General features: G+C 50.4%; 1 protein-coding gene across 2 annotated transcripts; it reads right to left on the bottom strand.

Annotated features, from left to right (window-relative positions):
* Positions 1-500: 500 nt before the first annotated feature.
* OTX2 (orthodenticle homeobox 2) lies at positions 501-4,119 on the bottom strand. 2 transcript variants are annotated; one of them, XM_065755650.1, is made up of 3 exons: positions 4,023-4,119; positions 3,485-3,657; positions 501-2,365 (listed from the first exon to the last, which is right to left on the bottom strand). In XM_065755650.1, the coding sequence occupies exons 1-3, from the start codon at positions 4,117-4,119 to the stop codon at positions 1,745-1,747; spliced, it is 891 nt and encodes a 296-aa protein (XP_065611722.1). In that variant the 3' UTR covers positions 501-1,744. The 2 variants fall into 2 exon arrangements, with proteins under 2 accessions (XP_065611722.1, XP_065611723.1); XM_065755651.1 differs by having other exon boundaries at positions 3,485-3,636.
* Between the last annotated feature and the right edge of the window lie 17,736 nt (positions 4,120-21,855).

The following is a 21,855-nucleotide window of genomic DNA, read 5'->3' as shown; positions in this document are numbered from 1 at the left end:
GAAGAGCCTGATCCAGATTCATTCTGTGGCACTGCCTCTTGAAAACCACCGCTTTCCTTCCCCAGTTCCTCTGCTCAGATGCAAGCCCTGCCTGAAGCTCCCCGTCCCCCTTTTCCCTTTTGATTTACCATGGGAGGCCCGAGGCTCTCCCGAAATGAAGCAAGCGAACGCCATCCCTCCTCCGAAGGACGAGATTTGGGAAACAGCTTTGAAACATTTTTTTCTGATCAAAATAGAAGAAATCAATCCCTCCATTTTGCTTCATTCCCTGCCCAAAAAGAAGCTCCCAGCCAGGGCACGCAGCCACGAAGCCCTCTGCCCACAGAACCAGTCGGAGCCTCGCGGTCCCGCTGCCGGCCGCGATCGAAACGGACGACAACCATGGAATGTGCTAGAACCATTTTAATATAATTATACATATCTGCCAAATCCAGGAAAAAAAAAAAAAAAAAAAAAAAGGTTTATGCATATATATCTTTTTTTTTTCTTTTTTTTTTCTCAGTTAACATCTGCAAGCATAAACGACAATGAATTTCTCGGTTTAAATTCATCCAGGTCAGAGCAACTGCCCGAAGTCCTGTTTGATTTGACGGCTACTGCCAGCGTGGCCGGCTGCAAGTGAACTCCAGAGGAGTTTGATGTCCTTGGGTGGTTATTTTCGTTCTTTTCTCTTTCATTCAGAGACAGTTTGTTGTAAAAAGTTTCAGTGCAGTTCACCTCTGGTGAAAGGCAATCATGTTTGTTTTGTTTTGTTTTTTTTGTGGGTTTTTTGTGTTTTGTTTTTTTTTTTTTAATATATATTCTTTTTTATTTTTTAAAAAAGATGATAATAGGTAACTCAGTTGCTCTGAATTTCACTTATAATTATAACCTATTTAAATCACAGCAGAACTCCCGCTGGCGCGGAGTTCATAGTTGCATACAATACAGGAGATCACAGTTTTGAAGTCTAGCACAGATTAAAAACCACAGATGTACCATTTATATAAGACACACACTGATTGTCTCTTAAAAACTACATATTGACTCCTTATGAACATTATTTTTTTTTCTTTAAATAAAGTAGTGCAGCTAGGACAATCAGTCACACAACCCACACAGCCCTGAACCAAGTTCTCTCGGTGCCCACTTGAGCGAGTTGGGCGTCAAACAGTTGGATGAGCGCGAGAGAGAAAGAAAGAGGGAGGGAAGGAGGGACAAAAAGGGGGAGAAAAAGAGAAAGAGAGATGCTGTCCATTCTGAATATTTTAACCAAGGGTTGGCTAACACATTGGAAACCTCTGGGAGAAGGATCTTTCCACGCACACACAAAAAGAAATAAAAACCTAGACTCTTTTTTTTTTGTTGTTGTTTAAAAACTGGCCCGTAGGTGGAACGATCTCCCACCTCTTCCAAACAAAGAAACCCAACAGTTGCCTAAAACTATAAAGAACACGGATTGGTCTGTCTGTTTTCTGCTCACTAGATGATCTGTCCGTTTAAGGCCTTCCTCCTCCGTTTTCCTCTTTGTCGTTCCTTTTCCAGAGCGTCTGAGCAGGAGATGAGTCTGAACGTGGTCACACCAACACTGTCCCTCTTTTGTCGCTGTTGTCGTCGTTGTCGGATTTTTGTTCATTTGTCCGTTTGTCCGTTTAGTTATTTTCTCTTTAATTTAACCAAGACCTGACTAAAGCTGGAGCATTCGGCCCAGCGTGTTTGTTCTCGTCACGATTTCTCTCATTATCACAAAGGTTCCCGCGGGCCTTCACAAAACCTGGAACTTCCATGAGGATGTCTGGTCTTTATAATCCAAGCAGTCAGCATTGAAGTTTAACTTCCAGGAGGCGGTTTGGTCTTTATAATCCAAGCAATCGGTGGTCGAGTTAAAGCCCAAACTCGAGGCTCCATAGCCCTGGGTGGAGAGGGAGGCTGGAGACTGGTTGAGGTGGCTGGTGACCGCGTTGGCACCCATGGGACTCAGGGTGGCCCCTGGTCCGGGGAGCTGGTGGTGCATAGGGGTCAAATAAGATCCACAGTCCATCCCTCCGAAATAGGAGGTCGAGCCGGCGTATCCTTGGCTGTAACCTGATGCCTGGGTGTAGGTCATGGGGTAGGACCTCTGCATGCAGGAGGAAGAGGTGGACAGGGGATCGGAGAGCGGGGAGATGGACGCCGGGCTCCAGATGGACACGGGGGCACTGCTGCTGGAAATGGTGGGGACCGAGGTGCTGGAGGGGGGTGTGAACTGCCCGCTGGTCCCACTCTCCGAGCTCACTTCCCGGGCCGGCGAGTTCTTCTTTTTGGCCGGCCTCACTTTGTTCTGGCCCCCGTTCTGCTGCTGCTGCTGCTGCTGCCGGCACTTGGCCCGGCGGTTTTTGAACCACACCTGGGAACCAGGAGAGAGGGAGGGAGGGAAGGATGGAGAGAAGCCCGGCATTAGGGACACGCAGTCACCTGAGAGGCCAAGAGCAGGTGGTGGAGGCTGCAGAAGCTGCTGCAGGGAAAGGCTCCCCTTCACCGGGATCATTAGCAATAACAACAAGTGGAAATGGGCAAATCAAAAGGCTTAATAAGGCCACTTTTGGGGGAGAAGGGTGGGGGAGCACTCCCTATTTGCTGTTTGCCAGCCCAGGGACCCCCAGGAATCACCTTTTAAGGCCTCTTGAAGTCAAGCCCTTAATTAGAAACAAAAGAGCATCAGGAACGGTGGAAACAATTAGGGAAACAGAGGCAGAGCTTGGGGGCCAGGTAAGTATTTAACCCCTAAACAGTCTTTCCAACCCCAGCCAGGGTCAACGCTCAAACCTATCTCCACTACCTCCACCTCTTCTAGCAGAGTACCGTGCAGGAAAAGGTTGGGATTTGGCACTGGGGAGCACACAGCACCACGTGGCTCTCGTGTCCAGAGAGGCGAGCGGGACAGATGGGTCTGGAGGCTGCAAGGTTGTCCTGGATCTCAGGACCCTGCTCCTGCCCTGCCAACAGCAGTCTGGGATGCTGTTTGGTTTAGGAACCCACAGGCTGGTGGGGGAGGCACAGCCCAGCTCCAGCAGAGAGGTCCCAAGGCCTCCTTTCTCCTATCAGAACCCCTCCGGGGGCAGAGGAAGCCCTCAGCCTGGAGGATCCAAGGATGCAGGTACCCCTGGGGAAGCAGGGATACCTCGCATGGGGCACCAAGTGCCTGTGAGACTGAGATTTGCCCAAGGGAGGGTGCGGGGACTGGGGATGCCGGGGAGACCTACAGAGCCCAGGGTGGGAAGCAGGGGGCTCAGGAGAGTGTTCCGGGGCTGCACCAAGTCCCAAAGCTCTGGGAGGAAGGGACAGCATCCTACTGCCCGGGGTGGGGGCAAACAGCCACTCCATCCCTCCCTGAGCACGCTTCACCCCATAACGATTCAATCACCCTTCAGGTTCGGCCTCATCCCCTACAATACCTCTTGGTACAGCGAGCTAGAGGCAGAGGAAACAAGAGGGGCTTCCTAGCCGTTCTCTTCCCCGTTCCTACCTGCACTCTGGACTCGGGCAAGTTGATTTTCAAGGCCACCTCCTCCCGCATGAAGATGTCGGGGTAGCGGGTCTTGGCGAACAGGGCTTCCAGCACGTCCAGCTGCGCCCGGGTGAAGGTGGTGCGCTCTCGCCGCTGCTTTCGGGGGGTGGCTGCAAACGGAGCCAGAAGCCCTGGCTGTCACTCAGTGGTGCTCGGAGAGCTGTGACCCCCCCCCCCCCCCCCAGGACCCCTCCCCGGAGGGGCACTCCTGTTCCTGCTGGCTCTCCTAGGGGACCCGCTGCCCGTTCCCAGGTGCCTTCTTGCAGTGTAGCTTCTTCCTCCCCATCCCTCCCGGTTGGGGTTGATGAAGCATCTGTTCTCTTTTTGCGGCCCTTTCCCCGGGGAAGAGAGGAGCGGGAAAGGAGAAAGGAGAACCACAAACCCCCGGCCACCCCAATCCCATGGCACGGTGTGCCTCTGGGGCTTCTCCTCTTGGGAAACCCACGGGGAAGAGGGGAAACGGGAGACCGGAGAGAAGGAGAAAAAGGTGTCTTACCGGGATAACCGACGGACGGATGCAACAAATCCATGCCCGAGGTGGTGAGACTCAGGCCATTGACTGCGTAAGGTGGTTGCTTAAGATAAGACATCATGCTAAAGTTGGAGCGGGGAGGAGAGTTGGCCGAAATCCGGGCGAGGGGGGTCCGCCCGAGCGCCCTGCCTGCCCCGGGCGGTGGTGGGGGTGCCGTCGGGCGGGAGGGGGGGCCGCCAGGTGCCTGCGGAGAGAGAGGAGGGGGTCAGGGAGCTCGCTGCCCCCCTGCCTTTGTCCCCGCTGCTCTTAACCCGGACCGCAGCCGGATTTGGGAGCTGGGAGAGACTGAGCAGATCAACGCATCCCACCCAAAAAAAGGCAGGGAGGGGGGGGGAGGGAGGGAGGGGAGGGGGGGGGGGGTACGTCCCATCCAGTAATTACTGCCCGAACAAAACCCCCCCATGCCTTCAACTGCCCGCATTGTACGGCCGCCCGGGGCATTTGCATAGGATTCCCGGCCGGGCACCAGCTAATTGTCTCAAGCAAAACTTGATTGGGGCCATTCGCAGACACAAAGAACCCCTCGGCTAAATAAATAATGCAGATAACAAAGCCCAAGGGTGAGAAACAAAGAAACAATTCAAGAAACCTATCTCTCCCCCAGTCTCTTGCAAGGACTTTAATTATCCCAGGTTTGGGTACATTCAGACCTCCCCCCCCCCGCCCTTCCCCCCGACGTTGCTGCATTTCAGAGCTCAAATGCCCGCTCGGGGAAGACACAAACTTTTCTGCTCCGCCACCATCGCTGCTTGCCCGCAGTAATTTCCACCGGCCATTTGCACCTAATTAGTACTGCGGGTAATTAGATTTGGAGGCGAGTAACAGATTTATTAGGCTTTCAAGAAACTCTTGATGACGGAGCCGGAGCAAAACAAACACCGCGCGTTGCGCGGGGACCCAAACGCCGAGAAATGTCCGTGCCCGAGGCTCCTGGAATAGTTAAATCTCCTACCCCTGGGGGGCCGGGGTGGAGGGGGAAGAAAAGAAAAGTGCCTTTTTACCCTCTTGAAAGAGAAAAAATAAAATTCGGCCAAATCTCGCCTTTCTCCCTGCGCAGTCGGAAAGAGAAAATCAGCTGGGGCGCAACTTTCTTCCCCAAACAGCCTCCAACTCAGCGTTTCGGCTGTCGGCTCTGCTCCTGCTCCCGACCCCTCTCTGTGCCCCCGGTGCCGCTGCCAAATGCGCGGAGCGGCTCCGCGTGCGCGCATTTTGCGCGGCTCTGCCCCGCTTTCACCGCACTGCCCCGGGGAGAGCGAAGCCTTCCCGAGGTGGGGAGCGGCTCCCGAGGGGTGTGTGTGTGCGTGCGTGTGTGTGTGTGTGTGTGTGTGTGTGTGTGTGTGCGTGCGTGCGTTACGCGGGAGAGCAACGCTAATTTGGGCGCACGCTTGCAAACACACCAGCGAACAACAACAACAAAACAGAAAGCGCCGTCCTAAAAACAAAACAAAACAAAACAAAACAAAACCCAACATAATAAATTCATTCAAATGAAAAACGCTCCATCCCCGTGAACTCGGAGCCCCGCGGAGACCCCGCGGCCGCGCAACGCCGCAGCCCGCGGAGCAACGGCTCCGCTCCGCAATCTGTCACCTTTCCCCCTCCTCCCCCCCGCGCTCCTACCAGTTGCTCTGCCCCTCGCTCAATAATAATTACCCCGTCCGAGAATTAATTATAATAAATGTTTTCTTGATAAACTAACGAGATAATCCGGGCGGCACACGCTCCCTAATTACGGGCCGCCGGCCCCGCTGATGGATGCACGGAGCGGCCGTGCGCGCACACTGCGCCCGGAGCACCGCGGGGTCCTGGGGGAGGCTCCCGGGAGGGGGCACAGTGCTGCGGGAAGAAGGGGAATTGGGGCTGGGGTCGGCGAGGAAAAGCTCCGTTCCCTCCCTGCCCGCATTTCTTCCGTTTCTTTGATTTTTTTTCTTGATTTTATTTTTTTTTCCCCCTAAATAGTGGGGGGGTGAGATCGATATCCCCCACCACAAATGTCTCTCCACCGGCGGGGGTGTCCCCTCCCGGTTCTGTCGCGCTGTCCCCCCGCTCCGACCCCGCTCCGCTGCGGCTCCGGAGAATGAACGGGGCGGTCGGGAGCGACCTCACCTCGGGGTCCCATCTCTGCCTCCACGACTGCAATTCTAACTGCTTTGTTAACTGAGTTGCTTTATCTTTTCCTTCTTTTTCTTTCTTTTTCCTTTATGTTCTTTATTTTCCCCCTTTCTCTTTTCTTTCTTTCCTTCTTCTTTCTTTCTCTCCCTCTATTCCCTCCTTCTTCCTTCTTTCTCTCCTTCTCTTTTTTCTTTCCCTCTTTTTCTCTTTTTTTTTTTTTTCTTCTAACGAAACGAACAACAAACCCCAACTTTTCAGAGCACCCAAAACCCGAAACGATCTCGGCCCCACGGAGGATTTCCTCCCCAACGAAACTTGTGCCCCTGCACAACGACTTTCCCGACTTTCTCTTTGTCAGCGCAGTACCATTTCAGGGCACGGAGCCCTTGCGAAGGGCTTTCCCACGGCCAAATAATAATAGTAATAATTAAAAGATATTAAGCGGGGAGATGCAAAACAACCCCAGCCGCTCTCGGACCGGGATGCGGTTCTCCCCATCGGTTTTGCTCGCACTGGGGTTCGTAGCTGAGACCCCAAACGCCCCGAGGATGCCAACCCCCGCTGCACCCAACGCGGCTCCACGGGTGCTCAGCGCACCTCGGGGAAATTACTCTGCGGGGTCCTCGCACGGCGAGGAGAAAAAAATAAAAGAGAAAAAAAAAAAGAAAAAAGAAAAAAAAAACCAATAATAAAAAAATATTCCCGGTCCTTTCTCATTTTCCAAGTCCACCTCAGGGCCGGGGAAGAATGAAAGGCCAAAATATCAAGCGGGGGAGGGAATAACGCTCAGCGGGGAAACGCTCAGCGAGCCCGCAACGGAGAGTGGGAGTTCGGGGAGAGTCGTGGGAATCGCCTGTCCCCCTCCTCCGCTCCCGCATTTGGGCCTTTGGGGAATTTTTCAGCCTTGGGGCAGCCTCACTCCGCCCGGCCCGGTGCGGTCCGGCCTTCCCGGGGCAGTGCGGGGTATCCCCGGCGCAGTGCGGGGCACCGCCGCATCCCCGCAGCCCGGTATCCCGCTCCCTGCTCCTGTGCCCCCAGCTCTCATCATAAACGCACTTAAAACAACAAAAAAAAATAGTAATAATAAAATAAGCGTAACGATTGCGATCACCTTCCCCCCCTCTCCCACCCTCGTCGTATTTTGGGAGCGGTGCCCCACGCGCGGTGCCCCACTTACCTGCGGGGCCGCGGGCAGGGCTGGGGGGCTCGGGGGGCAGAGCCGCCGGCCGGGTCCTCTCCAAATTCAGGGCTGGGGCTGAGATGGGAGAGAGAAAGCACAAAGCGGGAGGTTAGGGAGCGCGCCGCATGCACATGCCCACGACACTGAGGTGGAGGGGAGGGGTGGGGTGGGGGAGAAAGGGGGAGAGGAGAGAGAGAGAGAGAGAGAGAGAGAGAGAGAGGAAAAAAAATGTTTGAAAAAAGAGGAAGAAATAGGGGGGAAAAAAAAGAGGGGGGGGCGGGGGAGAGGGGGCGGTGCGGGAGAGGGATGCGGGGACGCTCGGGGGCTGCGCTCGGTACGTACAGCGCTGGCGGTGCCGGAGTTGGTCGAGTGATTTTATTTTTAATAATAGTGGCAGGGTGCGTTGGAGCTGAGGTCTCTACCTCTCTCGGGGAGCTTTGCTGAGAAAGCGCCTCTCTGGCAACTTTTTGACGCAAACTCTCCAACCAATGGCAGGGAGAGAGTGATTGACACATCTAAGCCAGGGGGAAAATAATAAAAACACACAACAGGGGGAGGAAAAAACAGGGCCGCTGCTGGACCGGGGGGACAATCGGGCGAGAAATAGCAGCCGTCGAAATGACACGAGAATGTACATTAAAAGGAGATGCTCGGTTTAAAAATATACATTATGGACCGCGACGTGTGAAGTCATTGTACAAATGAATGTGACGGACTTTAAGCAGAGAGCTCATTGCCCGGGGAAGGAAGGAGAGAGGGAACCGTAGAAAGCTTATGTGTGCGGGGGGGAGGATAATAGAAACAACAAAAGGTATTAAAATATGGAAGTAAACACTTTGGGGTGGGGGGGTGGGAGGAAGGAGGGACTCGGAGCGTGGCAGAGCCTTTGGCTGAGCAGCGCGGGGCTGGGGGAGAGCAAAGATATGGGGAGACAGCTCTCCTCGGGGTACGGGAGAGGGGTATAGGGGTGTCCCAGGGCCGGGACCCCCCCTGAGTAGATCTGAGAGTGTTCGGGATGGGGGAGGATGGGAGAAGGGGCCTCGGTCCGTCCTGGGGGGTAGAGAGGGATGTGTAAACGTGTATAGGTGCAGATATAAACGTATGTATACGTGTATCTAAACATACATAGACATAAATCTGAATACATAAAAATATCCACGCGCACATTAAAAAAAAAAAAAACCAAACAAAAATCCGAAGGACCCCTCCGAGACGCCGCTCCGCGTGGAGCTGCGGAACGAGATTTGCGCTGCGCCGCATTTTCCAAGCGGGACGCGTCAATATTTTAACAGAAATAAACTCGGAGCAGCGAAAGGGCGGTGGGAGGAGGGCCGGGCCACGAGCAGCTCCCGGCTCGGGCCGAGGAAGCAGCGCGACCGTGGAGCCGTGGGGAGAGGCAGCGCTCGGGGACGGAGCGCCCAGCCCCGCTCCGCGCGCACTTTCCTCTCTCGTGCCAAAAAGGCTCCGCCGTTTTCGTGGGGTGACCAATGTTAATGAAGGGACGGCAATTAATTCGCCTCTCCGTGGCTGTGTGCAACCCGATGTGGTTGTCCTTGGGCTGAGAGCAGCCACCGACCCGAGCCGGAGCGATGCGGGAGCAGATTTGGGATGCTCGGCTTTGGGTCGTTGCAGTGGTGTTTTTCTTTTTTTTTTCCTTTTTTTTTTTTTTTTTTTTTTCCTGCTTCCCGAAGAGGAGGAGGAAGGAGGGGGCGAGGGGAAAGAGGGGAGGAGTGAGGAGAGGAAATTAAACAAACAACCAAACAACCAAACAACCCGAATAACCCCGCTGCACAAAGCGGCCGCTGCCCAGCGGAGCCGCTCCCACTTTTTGGCCGCATTTTGCCAAAGGGACTTCACGGAAAGTTGGTGCCTTGCCCCCCCACCCCCCCCCACCCCCCCGGGAGCCCCGAATCCCCTATTGTCTCTTCTTTGCTCTGGAGTTGTTTTTTGTGGGGTTTTTTTTCCGCCTTTTTTTTTTTTTTTAATTTTCTCAAATCCACTATACTTCTTTTAGTCGTTATTTCTTTGGTTATGTTTTATTCTTAATTTTAATTTTTATTTTTAAGGAGGTGGTGCCTTTTCAACCCTCTTCCCTCCATCCCCTTCCTTCCCCCTCCCTCCTCCCCATCACTCCCCCCCCCTCCTCCACGCCCACCCCCCCACGCCCTCTACATTCACCCAAAGCTCCGTTGGGGAAAATCCTCCCCTCGCCGCCCCCGGAGCGCAGCACAGCACTAAATATCCCCGTGCAACCCTTCCCCACCCCCCACTCCCCCCCCCCCTTTCAACCCCTCCCCGCCATCCCCTCCCGCCCCCACATATTATTTAATAACCTTAATCCACCTTGGAAGAATGAGAGAGATAATTCGTTCCCGTGTTTCCTGAGCAGGAGGGTATTTTCGAAATCGATTAAAAATTTAAAATAAATAAATAAATAAACAAACAAATAAATAAAGTGCGTCGCCGGTTGGATGGGGGTGGGGGTGGGGGGGTGGGGATGGGGAGAGAAAGAGAAAGAAAGGGGTGTTTGGGGGATGGAGGGAACGGAGAGGAGAGGAAAGAAAATTCGGTGTTTGGGAATGGAGAGGGGAGACGGGGAGCGTCGTCCCCGCATCCATCCGAGAGCCGTGGGGCGGCCGCCCGTGGGCACAGAGCTGCCCGCCCCGGCCCCAAAGTTGGGACCGTCCCCGCGGTCAATGGAGTGAACGGCGGGGATGGACGGAGCGACCGAAAGCAACGAGGGTCTCTTTAAAATTCCCATCCACTTCAGATGTCTAAAGTAAGATTGTGATGATTTTGTCACGGTTTGGTAAATTTACCCCTTTAAGAGGCTTTCATAAATCCCAGAACACACCTTCAGCCAGATTTGAATATAGATTTAGGTTTTAAAACCCAGAAGCTGGGAACACCGCTTTATCAAAGAGAATTTCCCTTTAGCTTAGCGATGTGTCGGAATGGCTCTCGCAAAGATCGGGTCGGAGAGGGGGAAAAAGGGGAAACCTTCATCCCGGAGCGATCCTGCACACACTTTGCAGCTGCATTCCGCCTTCAACCTCGGAAAAGTTGCCAAAAAAAACCCCAAACCAACAACAACAACAAAAAAAGTCGCAGCCGTAGGGACCGTTTGTTGCTTTATTATTATTGTTATTTTTTAATCGTGATTTTATTTTTTAATTAATTATTTTTTTTTTGGAAAAAAAAAAAAAGATAAAAACCAACCCAAAACAACAAAAATACACGACCAAACCGACCAAACCCTTTCCGACCTCCTGCGCTCCGTTCGGAAAAAGGCTCGGAGCAGGTACACAGAGCCGCACTAACTCGGGCTAAACGGGGAGCGACTATTTGTGCTCAGACAACCCCCAGATCTGCTCCAGGGATGGAAAGGAACTGTAACTTCTGCTGCTCAGTAAGTTCCCCAACTTCCGATGTGCCAGTCGGGTTCGGCTCCATCCCCTTCGCTCTCTCGTAGCGCTTTTTCTCCCCTCTCTTTCCCCTCTCTGCTCTCCCTTTTCCCCCCGCTCTAATTTCCGACCCCTTCTGCCTAACGCGACCGTTCCGAAGTGGTGTTATCGCCGCGTGTCTCTGCCCGCCGGGGCTGATCGCTGCTTTTGTGTATTATGACAAAGAGAGAGAGAGAGAGTGAGAGAGAGAGAGGGAAAAAAAAATCATTTCTTGAGGTTGGGAGAAAGTGGAGGAACGAAGCAACCCCCCCCCCCCCCCCCTTTCCCAAATGAACCGATGTATTATTTGTCATCTTTGTATCTCTGATGGGTTCCGCACTTGGGAGCTTTTCCCCTCATCGGATTTGCGTCTCGCTAAAATATTCCGCACTTTCCTTCAACTTTATCTGCAATTCAATTGCGGGGTTTTTATTTTCTTTTTTTTTTTTTTGCGTATCCTCCTCTCCCCCCCCCCCCCCCCCCCCTCCCTCCCTCCCTCCCCCCTTCCCCGTCCTCCTTCCCCCCATTCTCCCCTTTGGGGTTGCAGTGCTACAGCCACGGGAAAAGCCGTGCCACCTCGGGGAAGGGGGCAAATTCGTTTTAAAATTGAATGGTTAGAAGAAATCGAGCCCCCCCGACCCCCCTCCCCTTTCCCAGCGCATGGGAGAGGGATGGCACCTCCTTTGGTGGTGGTGATAGGGTTATTTTCCTGGAAAAAAAAAAGAAAAAGAAAAAAAAAAAAGAAAAAAGAAACAAAATTAAGGCAATATCTTTGCCTGGATGAAAGTTTCATAATTTAAGCAGGTTTGGGGGGGAGGGGGAAGGAGGGGGTGGATGAGGCACTGGGGGCAAACTGCGCTTTGCACAGCCCATCCCGGAGTGGGGCAGCTCCTAAAGTATGATACTTCGAGAGCAGGGAGAGGGAGGTCGGCTCCCACCTGAGAAGAGCTGGGGGGGAACGAGGGGGGTGGTCGGACACCCCCCCTTAAAAAAAAAAAAATATATATATATATATAAATAAATGCAGAATGAAAATCCCTCCGCCCCAGGCAATAAACTTAGGTAGAGAAATAAATCTCCAGCAGAAATGAAATTAAAAAGAAGTATTTGGGACAGGGGAGGAGGAGAGCACAAGTGGGGAGGACGGGGAGCGATCTGTGCGTCCACGTGTCTGTCTGTGTGTCCGTGTTTGTGCGTGCCCATGTGTCCATCTGTTCACATATCTACGTATCCGTGTGTCTGTACGTCTGTGTCCGTGTGTCTGTGTGTCACCGTGTCCACGTGCCCGCGTGTCTATGTCCGTGTATCTAGGTGTCTGTACGTCCGTGTGTCCCTGTGTTGGTGTGTCTGTCCGTGCATCCACGTGTCTGTCTGAGGTGCTCCCGCTGCCTGTTTCCATCATTTTCCTCTCCAGGCCACGAAGTTCCCCTGACGAGCAGCGTCCTACAGCAATCAGATTATAGCTCCCAACCCAGATATTAAAATAACGGTTCCAGTCCAATATCTTTGCGTGTTGGCAAACTTGGGAGAAATGAAGGGGTCGAGGAGGGGAGGGGGGAAGCGGAGGAAGGGGGGGGGGGGGGGGGAGGAGGAGAGAAAGAGCCAGAAAAAGGGTTTTGTAAGAAAGAAGAAAAGAAAACCGCAGAGAAGCTTTAAACTGCTCTTTCGTTTGTAACCTTTTCCAACCTTTATTCCCCGTATATGAAAAGCTCTTTTTATTGAGACCCAGAAAGAACTCTACTCCCCCCCCCCCAACCCCGCCCGACCCCCCCCCCCCCCCCGCACCCCCCCACCTTTGGATTTTTAATTAGAGCCCATCAATCGCAGCCATATATATAAAAATCGATATAAAGTAATCCGGGGAGATGGGGCTCAGCTTTTAATCGAAAATCTTCTTTGCCACTCTTCGCAGATCTTCTTTAGCCTCTGGCTGGTGGAGAGACAAATGGTCATTAAAAAATTACCCCCGAACCCCCGAAGCAGACGCACCCCCCCCCGCCCAAACAAAGCCACAAACCACCACCAACCAACTGTTGTTGTTGCCATGCGGATCAGAAATTACCCTTAAGCCCAACTCCGTTCCCCTCCGCAGGCAGCGGTGCTGGCTGTTGGCTTGCCAAACTTTAAAACCGAAAAGCTCAGTGATGTATTTTTTCCTCCCCTTTTCCGAACCGGGCGGTGGCGATGGGGTCCCCTCCGCTCCGTGTGTCCCTAACAAAGGTCCCAGAGAGCCCAAACCCGTCCCCCCGCAGTGCGTAAACCCCGCACTTTCTTCCCCCCACCCCCCCCACCCCACCCCACCTCTTTTCTTCCCCCTCTCCTTTTTTTTTTTTTCTCTTTCTTTCTCTTTTTATTTCTTTGATTTTTTTACGTGTTTTCCATCATGTAAAATTTAACCCTTTGCTTCCACGCTGTGCAATATCTATTTTTTTTTTCCAGCGTAAGAAGGGAGAAAAAAAACCCCAAACCCTCCGAGTCCCCCCCAGCCCCCCCCTCAAACCTTCCCCCTTCCCAAAGCCCCGGGGCTGCTGTTCTCCGGTGGGAGCTCCGTATGAAACAATGCGCGTTTATTTGGGAAAATTAATGGTGAGCCCATTCCGGTGCGTTTCTGCGTGATTAAACCTCGCTGTTTGTTCCCCAAAGCCTCACATTAGCAGCAAGTCTATAGCAGAGCATCATCCTCAGGTTTAATGCAAAGCGAGCGGGGCTGGGAGAAAAGTTTACCCGAGTAATTGCGGCTAAGAGTGGGCTGGAGTTGGTTTAATCACTATTTTCCATCTGATGAGTGCGCTTTAAAGAACGGGCTCCGCATTTTATTAATCTGAAGGAAGCGAAAGCGGCCGTATGCGTACCCCAACCCGCTCCTCGGCTCTATGAAATTGCAATTTATTTAAAAGCGCTTAATACACCGCACGGGCCGCATCGAGTTCAGCCAAACCCCCTCTTATACTTTCTCCCTAATCACGCCTAATGAAAACGTGGGATTTTCCCATTATTAAAAAAAAAAAAAAAAAAAAGAAGTGAAAATATAATGCATCTTCATTAGGAAAATTGACTGCTGCGCTCAAGACAGTTCTTAATTGAAAAGGCAACCTATTTTAATGGTGTGGTTGAGGAGAAGATTACATACTTTATCCAAACACAAAGACAATTAATAATGAGGAGCAGGCTGCTGCCATTAACTCTAATGCGGTGACATCAATGTCAGTGCCGTACCTGGGGCGCGCACGCTCCGCGCGGCCGCGCAGACACCGCGGAAAAAGGGCTCCGGGATCCGCTCCGGGACGCGGAGCAGCGGCACAAATCGGGGCGGGGGGAGCGCTGAGGACACGGAGCCGAGGGACAAATCCGTCCCCTCCGCTCTCTCCGAGCGCTTCGAGAGGAAATTGGGGGCGAAAAAGAATGAAACTTTCATTTTTTGCTCCATCGGCCGAGGAGGTGCGTGTGAACCGAGCGCAGGCGGTGGGATTTTTGTTTTCCTTTTCTTTCTTTCTTTCTTTCTTTCTTTATTATTATTATTATTATTATTTGCTTCCCTCCCCCCCCCCGAAAGGAGGGCTGGAGGCCGCCCGGTGCCCGGAGCCGGAGCGGCGGCGGGCGGGGCGCGGCAGTGCCCGAGTTAAGCAAAGTGCCCTCCCTCGGAAGCGAAGTTGATTTGATAATTGCAAAGGAAATAATGAAATCAGAGCAGCGCGATCGTCCCGTGGAAAGGTGAAAGACAGGAAGAGAGAAAAAGAGAAGAAAAAGAAAGAAAAAGAGAGAGAAAGAAAAGGAAAAAGAAGAAAGAAGAGAAGAGAAAAAAAGAAAAGAAGAGAAAAGAAGAGAAAAGAAAAGAAAAGAATCAGAAAAATGGTAGAAAAGAAAAGAAAAAAATCAGAAAAATGGTTAAAAAGAAAAAGAAAAAGAAAAAAAGAGGAAAGGGGGAAATGGAATAAGAAAGAAGAAAGAGAAAAGAGAGGAAAAAGAAAAAAGGGGAAAAAAAGAAAAAAGGGGAAAAAAGAAAAAAGAGAAAAGGGGGAATGGGGAAAAGAAAGAAGAAAGTAAAAAAGGAAAAAAGAGGAAAAACGGAAAAGGGAAAGAAAAAAGAATTGAAGAAAAAAAAGAAAAAAGAAAAAGAAGAAAAGGGGAGAAAAGGGAATAAAAGAAAAAGAAAAAAATTTAAAAAGGCAAAAAGAGCACTTAAAAATTGAGAGATAAGAGGGAGAGGCAAGGAAAAGCATGGGGAAGAAGGGAAAGAAAAAAAAGAGGAAAAAAGCAAAAGAAAGGAAAAAAGTGAGGGGAAAAAAACCCCACAAATAAAACCCCCTAATGATCATTTCCCCCGCTCTCAAACGGCTGCCTCCCACCAGCACCACCCCCCCAGGCACCTTCCCCGCGCATCTTTGTCCTGCACTGAGCACTTGCAGCACTGAATGTCCCATCCGTCAGCCCAGGGGTTTCATGTTGAGTTTTTTTGGGGTAGGAGGTGGGTTTCCAGCATGGTCAGGGGGGAGGAGGAGTCCAGCTCTGCCTCATCGTATGGGTGAAAATAGGCTCTTTTGAGTGAATTTTATTGATATCTGTGCTCCTGCCCGCTGTGACATCGGGAGGACAATGTGAGCTCTGTACTGTTTGCAGTGCCCATGCGGCCCCCGGCCCTAATCCCAGATTTAATCTGTGCTGGGGGTTCGGGGTGGGGGGGGCAGTGCTCGTGCCCAGGGTTGCCTGCACCAGGCCCTAGTGCCAGGCAGATGGACAGCAAACCTCACAGATAAGCATGGCAGTGGGTAGTGGCCCTTACAGATGGACAGACGGACAGGGTCGTGCCCAGCATCCTCTAACAGTCATGTCGGTGTGTGTTACAGACAGGCAGTGCTCAGCTTCTCCTTATGGACAGGCATGGACAGACAGATGGACACGGCAGTATATAGCTTCCCCTCCTGGCCAGACAGACATGGTGAGAGGACTCGTGCCCTTCCAGCTCTCCCAGTCAGACACACATAGCAGTAGGGTGGGCATAACAGCACCTGTCCGTCTCCCCCAGACAGACAGACGGACAGACAGCTGCCACATGCCAGCCCATGCAGACTAGAGGCACACATGGTCCAGGAGATCCCGGTGAGAGGAGCCAGAGGCAGCCCAGGTGGGGCAGGGCTAATCCCCGGGCAGACAGACAGGCAGACGGATGGATGGACAGACAGACAGACGGGGCCATGCCCCGCTTCGCCTGCCTGGCAAAGGGGTGCCCCGCTAAGTCGCACTCAGATGAGGTGGAGCGTGGCTAATCCCCAGGCAGGGCAGGAGGAGAGGGCCAGGAACGTGGGGATGTGTTCAACTCATTGTGGGATAGAGGGGCAGACTGTGGTTTGGGCTGAGGGGGGCAGAGCCGGGCTGGGTCCCATCGTGGATATGGGAAAAAAAAAACCGCACTGCAGTTTCCCTCCTCATAATGGATGGAAAGTGGTGGGGTCCCAACTGGTTGTGGCCTTTAGGAACGGCCCTAACATCCGCAATTGGAGATAAAAAGAAAGTTCCTGCTGGTTCCCTTCCAGACAAATGAGCCTGGCCGCATCCCTTTGCTCTTTAGCAGCATCTGCCCACCCTCTGCACCTGATTCTTTCCAGGAGCCTTTCATCTCCCTCCCTGCCTGCTCCCACAGCCTGAGCTGCCCGCTGGCTTAATGGGATGGGAGGACGTGGCTCCCTGAGACGGCTTCATGCCCACCTCCTCCTCCCCATCCCGGAGGACCACTGCTCCTCACCCACAGCCAGAGAAGGGATTTCTGTTGGGAGCATTCCTGGATGTTTTGCTTTATCATGTGGAGACAGCAGGGTGAGGGAGCTGGCTGCCCACTTATTTCTCCCTAAAGTCTGTCCTTTGCATCTTTAGGTTCCCTTTAAGAAGAACATGTAGCAGAAACACCCAGGTTTCCCCTCAGTGTGTTTGTTTTCATGCTGGCGATGCAGGTGAATTTGATATCGACAGGTTGCTCGGAAGAAAAAGAATGATTTTGTGTGCACTCACTGAGAAACACAGTGATGAGGTCCTCTCCTTGCACATAGAAATGCCTTTTCGGGTGTATTTGTTTCTCATTCCTCAGCCCTGAGCTCCCTGAACCCAAGAGCCCCCAAAATGAGTGGGCACTGATGACCTGACTGTGAGCTGAGTCCTTCCCGAGGATCTCACCTTGCCCACTCCAAACACATCCCTGTGAACCTGTGCAGGATTTTGTGCTGCGATGAGAGCTGGAAAATAGCCCCCAGGTCCCCTTCCTATGGGACAACGTAGCCCAGGAGCAGATAAGAAAACAAATACGATGAGATAACAGATACAATGGGCAGGGATTGTTTCAGGAGCTGGTGTCCATCCGAGGGGCAGAGCCCGATGCTCCCTCCTCCGGCAGTGTGCTGGGGGGGACATGGGGCAGAAGGGGCAGAGCAGGAAGGAGGAGCGGCGATAAGGGCGTCTCTACAGCTCCACGTTTAGGGCAATCGCTGTGATTTAATCTATTCAGCCTATACATCCACGTTTGCTATCTGATGAGAAATTCCCAATGAGTTGCAGCCTTTTCTCCCGTCTATGGAGCGAGGCATTCACGGGCTATGGCAGCAATTTAAGTATTGCATTGAAATGCGACATTCCAACAATTTTTACATATGCATTGTTAAGAAATGTAAACTACAGTGTAGTGGCATAATTGCCCATCTCCCCTCAACTGTTTTTAAACTAAGGCAGCAGAACAAAAGGAGGAAGGCCAATTCCTTTCCTATAGTTGCTTTTTCTTTATTTATTTATTTTAGGCTGGAGTACATTTTTTTTTCCAATGAAATATTTTGTTTTCCTGATATCCAGCTGACCCTTCAGATCTATCACGTGTGCAAAGATCAAAAATCCATGTGCGTTCTCTGCTAGAAGGCGTGCTAGCTTTTTCTCACGGAGAGGAGCTAAATCGGCAGCCCAAGTGGGCTTCATTTTAAGAGAAATATCTTGGAGTGAAATGGGACTTCTTGTATTCCCACTCAGTTTTGCCCTTGTAGCACTCCTCCTTGGGGGCGTGCATGTTTTTGGTTCCAAGGTGTCCATTTTGTCAAAGCTGTGTGTGATTCAGAAACTTGGAGGAATCGTGAACGAAATGCGGTGCATTCCTTTGAGAAATGCAGCTGGGAAACCCACGCAAATGTTGAGGAGGATGTTATATATTGTCAAGAACAGGGATGGTCGATAATTGGGTATTTGTGAGTGAACTGACAAGAGAACTCCATGCTGGATGAAACTCTGGTTGTGTAGATGTGGCTCTGAGGGTTGTGGTCAGTGGGCGTGGTAGGGATGGGTTGAGGTTGGACCTGGGGATCTTAGAGGTCTTTTTCAACCTCAACAGAGCCATCCTGTGAGTTAACATCAGGCAAAGAGGCTGCGAGAGGACCGGTCTGGCATTGTAACAGCTTCTTACTTCTTGAAAATGCAAGGGAAAAACACTGCCAGCATCACCCAGAGGAGGAAATTCACATGACACCTGCACTGTTCCTGATGAAGCAGTCTCTGTTAGAGACCCACAGAGAAACAGGCACATGAATGACTCTGCAGTACGTCCCAGAGTGCTAATTTTTGCTCAGGTTTAACCGAGGGATGTGTAAAAACTCATGTGGATGCACATCTGAGGCAGGTCAGGAGTGCAAAGCACTCATTCCAATGACAAGCATCACATCCCTCTGGAAAGCAGAGGGATCCTGAGAGCAAGCACAGTCATTCTTATATGTTAAGACCAACCCCAGCATATAGGATCATTTGGGCTATATGAACGAATAGTTTCTCCTATCACTGAAATATCTTCTTCCTTTTATACTCTAACATCCCCAGTTTCCCTCTGGTGAAAGCAGAACTGAGTCATGCAGTTGGTGTTTTCCTGCCTATGGTGACTATGGTTGGGGAAGTGGCACAGATACGTCCTCATCTGGGACCCAATTTGTTCGTTTATGTGTTTGGGAGTGGAAAGGAGAGGCTGGGTTCCAAACTTATTAAAGCCAATAAAAATATCACAGCACGGATCAAATGCTTTCAAGTGGTCGTCCCGAAGGAACGTTTATAAATCCATCAAATGTCAGTTTGTACTTTAATTATCTGGCGTTATGGTAAAAACAATTCTTATGCTTGCCTTTCCTCTTTGCAGTCTCCATCCATGAAACCCATCACTCTCTCTCTCTCTCTCTTGTTTTTCCCTGTAATTCTGAGTCCCTGTGAGTACCTCACCTACCTGGGAAAGGTTCTCTGCATGAAATCTTATCCCAGTGACTTCCCTATTTGGTCACCTGGCTGATGGCTGGGACTCTCCTCTCTGCAGACCCATGGACAAACTTTTGACCTCAACTTCTCCCCACGTTGATTCATTTTGGAACTTGATCTTTAAGGTCCTTCCCAACTCAAGCCACTCTACGATTTTATGATTTTAGGATGTTTCTTAGGGAACCCTGTCATCAATTCTAGAGCTTTCCTTTTCTTGAGCTGAAACAGAAGGGAGATGTCCACCTGATGTTGGTGCATTAATCCTAACTCCTTCTCCAGAGTCTTGAGAACCTTGTGTACCATGCATGAGTGTTGGGTGGAAGATGCGTTCTCTTTCTGGTGAATGAAAGAGAGAAAGTCAGGATAAACATAGGCAATATATGGCTGAAGGCAGATTATTATTGTTATTCTTTAAAAATTTACAGCTGATTTAAAAATATTAGGAAATGTGATTTGGAGTCTGACACAATATTTTCAGGTTAAGCATCTTTTTTTCTCTATTCCTTGACTGAAATTTTCTACCTCAAAATGGAACAGAAATCTTTAATTTAGGATCATAGAGCCATTATGGTTGGAAAATAACTCTAAGATCACCATGTCCAACCCCAACCCATCCTCACCATGCCCACTAGCCATGTCCCTGGCCAGCATGGGTAGAATAAGTGAGAGAAAGAATTCTGGTACTAAAAAACAACAAAAACAAACAAATGGACAAAAATCCATCAATTAAAAGAATACCCAAATGAATTAAGATTTTTATTTTCTGTACTTTACCCACTTCCATAAATTCTTTTGGATGGTGCAGCACTCTGATTTCCAGTATGCTTGTCTGTCTATCAAGAAATAAAATAATTGCTTAGTCTTCCTCACACGCTGAGACATCCCTTAATTCCTTAATTGCTTTAATATGAGCAGGTTTGCATTCTGTTTATATTCTTTTTTTTTTTTAATTGCACAATGTACAGTTCTGCTATAATCATTTCACTGGTGGGATGCTGAAGTCAGGAGGGAGCAGAATGGGACCTCCCTGGCTCAGAGCAGTCTCAGATGCTGGCATCGAAAAGCACCAACCCTGATGCTCTAGAGGTGACTGCCACCTTTCCCAATTGAAACCAAATATATGCAGAAAAAAAACCCCAAAAAACAGAAATAGGGAAATCCCTTGACAGATTGTTCGTGAAACACACCCATGTTAAATGTCAGGTGGGTTTCACCAGCATACCATTCTGAGCCTCAAATTCTTAGAAACATCCTTTTTGACTGTCACTTTGCATAGATGTGAGCTGTGCTGGGGGGTGTGCATAGTGTGGGGACAGTGAAATGAACTTGCCTGGGTTTACTGCACAGCCCACAGGGAAGAAGCAGCAAGTGGGGACCCCCAGCTGGGTGCTGGCATATGGGTTTATTTGCTCTCAAGGTGTGTATGTATCTAAGGAAAATGCTCTTGAAACAAGGGCAGAGCAACTCTTAGACAATCCATAAAGGTGTAAACGTAAAAATATCATGCTTTAGAAAGCTTGATGCAATTAAATATCTTAGAACCAGAATAATGAACATTCTGGTGGAGTGAATAAAGTATGACAAAGTTGTGACAGTGGGAAACCCTCCCCCATAGCCCTCAGGTGTCTGCATTTGTTCTTTTAATGGCTGAATACCGTGATGAAATGAATCTTTAATTTCTAGTGACAGCAACAAGATCGTGACTAGCTCTATTTATTGGATAATAGGAAGAATTTTTTCTCTGAAAGAGTGGTCAGGTGCTGGAACAGCCTGCCCAGGGAGGTGGTGGAGTCACCATCCCTGGAGGGGTTTAAGAAAAGTTTAGATGTTTGTACTGAGGGCATGTTTTAGAGAGAATTATTGGTAGTGGGTGGATGGTTGGACTGGATGACACTGAAAGACGCTTGCAGCCTTGGTGATTCTGTGATTCTAAGACAATAAACTAAATGATAAGGTTGTGATGACTGCAAGGAACCGTCCAGAACTTCTGCTGATGGTGCACCATTCATTCACTGGAACTATTCGGATATTTCCAGAGAATATTTTTGTCTTAACTTGCCAGAAAAGATTTTGAGATCACTTTGACCTTGTGCATCTCTAACCAGAACATTCCAATTTCAGCTAACGTGAACTGACTTTTTGGTATCGAGTGGATTATGGCTGGGGTCTGTAAGATACGTTTGAGTTCAAGAGTATATCTAACATCCTTATAAAGCAAAGCTCTATCTTTATTTTGAAGTGAGTGCACTGAGCGTATCATGTCCTGTATCTGGCTAGTGAGCTGTAGGTGTCCTTGCCCATCGCAGGGGAGTTGGACCAGATAGCCTTTAGAGGTTCCTTCCAACTCAAACCATTCTATAATTCTGTGAACAACAGTACTCCTTAGAGAGCACAGTGATGCTGTTGCTATTAAAGAGGGGTGGACCAGGCTAGAGGTGCACACAGCCATTCCCCCATCGCCTCCCATACTGGACTGTGCAGACTGTGGTGACCTCAGCTACTTCTGTGGCAAACACATTGTCCCTTCTTTAGCCCTGATTTTATTTTAAAATTGAGCTGTGTTCGTTGAGTGTGTGGATAAACACAGGGAAGAAAAGCAAGAGGGGAAAAAAAATCAACAACAAAGTCTGCTAATTTCCATTCAAAAGCATTTGCAACGCAGAATTGAAATGAAAGTACAACATAAGGCAAAATTACAGCATTCATCAGATTTTGCTGCCATTGGGATATATACCTACACAATACCTACACACTCCATCTAGCAGCTTTGCTAAGCAATCAAGCAGTGCCATGTTGCTTGATA

This window comes from Cyrtonyx montezumae, unplaced genomic scaffold (genome assembly GCF_038088225.1).
Source record: "Cyrtonyx montezumae isolate F1298 unplaced genomic scaffold, pur_monq_1.0 scaffold_10, whole genome shotgun sequence".
In the NCBI taxonomy this organism is placed as follows: domain Eukaryota; kingdom Metazoa; phylum Chordata; class Aves; order Galliformes; family Odontophoridae; genus Cyrtonyx; species Cyrtonyx montezumae.
The sequence above is the reverse complement of the archived record's forward strand: the minus strand, read 5'-3'. Positions and strand labels throughout refer to the sequence as shown.